General features: G+C 32.2%; 1 protein-coding gene across 1 annotated transcript; it reads left to right on the top strand.

The window, feature by feature from the left end:
- Nucleotides 1-992: 992 nt before the first annotated feature.
- LOC136089837 (uncharacterized) lies at nt 993-1,520 on the top strand. The gene has a single exon (XM_065815927.1). It carries the CDS (start codon nt 993-995, stop codon nt 1,518-1,520), a length of 528 nt encoding a protein of 175 aa, XP_065671999.1.
- The last annotated feature ends 2,223 nt before the right edge of the window (nt 1,521-3,743 follow it).

The following is a 3,743-nucleotide window of genomic DNA, read 5'->3' as shown; positions in this document are numbered from 1 at the left end:
TACCTTTGTGTGCATTTTGCAACAAAGATCATAAATCGCCTCAGTGCAAAATTGCTGCAAGGGAAAAGATTTTATTTAATAAGAAATGTTGTTTCCGTTATTTTCGTAGTGGACACATAAGTAACAAATGTACCTCTAAAATAAAGTTTTTTAAATGTAACCGTTTTCATCATGTTTCAATTTATGATAGTGATAAAAGTTATAATACAGATTGTAATAATAAAACACTAGTGAATCAAATAGACGGTGAATTGACTTCAGTTGCGAGTACGTCTTTTCATTCTTCTTTTAAATCTATTTTTTATCCAACTGAAACCGTTTTATTACAAACAGCGTTAGCTACTGTTAAAAATGAGTAACATTTAAGATATGCTATATCTAGACTTTTATTTAACAATTGTACGCAATTAAGTTACATCACTCCTGAAACATGTGCTAAACCTAATCTGAAAGGTATTGAAAGTAATGAAATTAACATTTAAACTTTTGGACACGGTAACATTTCTGATATTTTCGATTAAGTTATGATTTCTGCAAAAAATGTCTACTGTTATTTTTTTGATGTTGAATGTTTTGTTAAAGATATATGTTCTACTTTAAGCGGACAACATATTAATTTAGCTTGTGATAGTTATAAACACCTAAGTGATTTAAATTTAGTAAATAATTTTAAAAAACTTTGTCAGTTGATATTTTAATAGGCGATAATTTTAATTGAAAATTTATGAAAAATTCATAGGGTGTTAACGGACCTGTTGCGATTAAGTCAAAGGTTGGATATTAAATAGGCGGACCTATGATAGTATATAAAATTCTCAACTGTTGACTCAACTGTTTTATTATCTCATGTTTTAATAGTAGCCTCTGAATCAACTAATACTAAAATTATGATTTAAAATAAATTTAATTTGTTATGGGATGATTCTAAAATTACTGAGAGTGACATAATAGTTAACAAAAAATTTAGAAAAAATAATAAATTTATCGGTACCATGTATAAAGTTGAGTTACCATTTAAGTCATATCACCCAGTAATAATTGATAAGTGTAATTTATGTAAATCTAGATTTTCAGCTTTAGAGAAAAAATTTGCAAATGATGATTATTTGTTTTCATCTTACAATAGTATAATTAAGGATCAGTTATCCAAGGGTTTCATTGAAAAAGTTTCAAATTTTAAAAGTAATATTGGTGACATTCATTATTTACCTCACCGTCCGGTAATTCGAGAAGATAAATTAACTTCTAAAATGCGCATTGTTTTTGATGCAAGTTCATGCGCATTTGGTCCTACGTTAAATGAATGTTTATTTTCTGGATCTTCTCTTACAAATTCATCATTTAGTGTACTTATACTTTTTCGTGCAAAGCGAAATGCATTTAAAGCCGATATTGAAAAGGCATTTTTAAACATTGCATTATCTAAAAAACATTGTGAGTTTGTAAGATTTATATGGTGTAAAGACTTATTTAATTTAGATATTAATAATTTACGTAATGCTGCATTATGCATTTATTGACTGTGCAGGGTTTTGTTTGGTGTAACCTCTTCTCCCTTTTTATTATCAGCTGCATTAATTAAACACGCTTAACGTTGTGCTTCTAATGATTTTAAATTTAGCAAAAAATTACTTTAATCACTTCACGTTGATGATTTAAATGATAGTTTTGACTCAGTGTGTGAAGGAATTACAGTGGTGGCTAATGAATTACGAATTATCACATTTATTACAAGAAAAAAAAATAGAACTACAAGAATAACTTAACAATCCAAAGAAAAACATAAAAAATGACTTGAATAAGACTTAAATATAAAAGCACCATGTAAAAAATTTCACAAATGCAAAATTCTGAAAGATCATTGAGTTTGCAGCCTAATATTTGGTGTGTCCACCTTTACTTCTTAAATTGGCTGAAACGCGACGAGACATCGACTGGATAAATTCCACATAGAGACGACGGATACGATCACTGTGGTGCCATGTATTAATAAGTATTTCAGTTAATTCTCTTTTGTTAGTAAATGCAGGTTTCAGAACTTCCTTCTTCAGCTCGTTCCACAGCCCCTCGATCTGGTTGAGGTCGGGACTGTTGCCCGCCATCCCAGAACAGGAATCTTCTGGTCCTTCAGGAATTTCATCACGGATTTGGCTGTGTGGCATGGAGCTCGATTCTGCATGAATATTGCATCTCCACGTGGATACCATTCTTGTACCTGTGGTATGAGACGTGTTTCCAGTACTCTCTTGTATTGACCCTGTTGCATAATCCCTTCCACAAAAGACAGACACCCCGGTCCGTTGACAGAATTAACACTCCAAAACATGATCTTTTGTGGGTGTTTTACAGTTTCCAGGATACAGTGGGGAGGTTTGCCTCTTTCTTCAAACAAATCATGCCCTCTCAGCCGTGACTTACAGCGTAGACTCATTAGAGAAGCACACCTGAGTAACAAATATAAACCTGTAAAATAACGGTAATCAGTACGGTATTACATACCGTATTTTATGATATGGAAAATACACATAATAACATGACAAAACTACAAAACTAATGAAAAAACATTATTATCACCATAAAGTGGGCAATATGTTTCTCATTTTAAATAATTTCATAAGAGTATGTACACTGCTTACCTTCGAACAGTCGTCTTTGGTCCAATCGTCGTGTCGACGTGCCCACGTCAGCCTCTTCTCCTTCGTTGCAACCGACAGCTTGGATTTCTTTGTGGCTTTGTATGCCTTATAACCGAAATTCAACAAACGTCTTTTAGCAGTTCTTGAACTTACTGCAAGTCCTATTATGCCATGCCATTCCTGTGCTAACTCTACGGAAGATTACTTACGTCCTTTTCGGCACAAATTCAGAAGTACGTGATCATTCCAAGGGGTAGTCTTGGAAGCACTTTTACAATTTTCTCGCTTGGTAGCTATGCCATCTTGGCCTTTGGACTTATTTCTGATTCTTTCAACAGTCTGACGCGAGACTTCTAGCTTGCGAGCTATTTCGGAATTACGAAGAGCAGTGTTTTCTAATAACAGTATTATTTCACTTTTTTTTTGCTACGCTAATGTCCCGTTTCTTACCCGTTTCTGTCAAATAGTGTCTCTCTTAAGCTTGAACTTAAAGCTTGTTTCAATTACAGCAAAGTAATAACTTATGAGCGATAATACAAGTTAAATTACAATTAAGCTACAAAAGACGACAAAAATAATGACCAGATATCGCCAAATACCGCAATCAAGTGCCTTAAAAACCTAAAGCAAATTTTATACAAAATACAAAAAAAATCATATTTTAGCAACAAATTTGAAAAGTCCTTGACAACAAACAATAAAATAAATATCATGTCAGCAACTTATGTAATAAACAAGAATTAGAATGTAGTTATATAGCCAGAGTAAGACTGAATACGCTAGATCTGATCAAATCCTTCTAAATTCCTAATTCATTGGCTAGCACTGTAAGTTTAATAATAAAGCAAAACTATGTTTAAAAAAGGAAACCTCAACCTTCGAAAATTTGAATTCAATTCTTAGGATCTAGAGCAATTCTATTTCAAACGACATTGCTAAAGTCCTTGGTATTAAGTGGAATAAAATTGAAGATACTTTTATCTTTTCATTTATATTTAATAGACAAATCTACGAAACGTAACATTTTAAATTTATTTCTAGGTTATATGATCCCTTAGGATTAATGGCTCCTGTTATTGCAGAATGTAAAATTTTGCTCTAGTCAAT

Source organism: Hydra vulgaris, chromosome 13 (genome assembly GCF_038396675.1).
Source record: "Hydra vulgaris chromosome 13, alternate assembly HydraT2T_AEP".
In the NCBI taxonomy this organism is placed as follows: Eukaryota; Metazoa; Cnidaria; class Hydrozoa; order Anthoathecata; family Hydridae; genus Hydra; species Hydra vulgaris.
The sequence above is the reverse complement of the archived record's forward strand: the minus strand, read 5'-3'. Positions and strand labels throughout refer to the sequence as shown.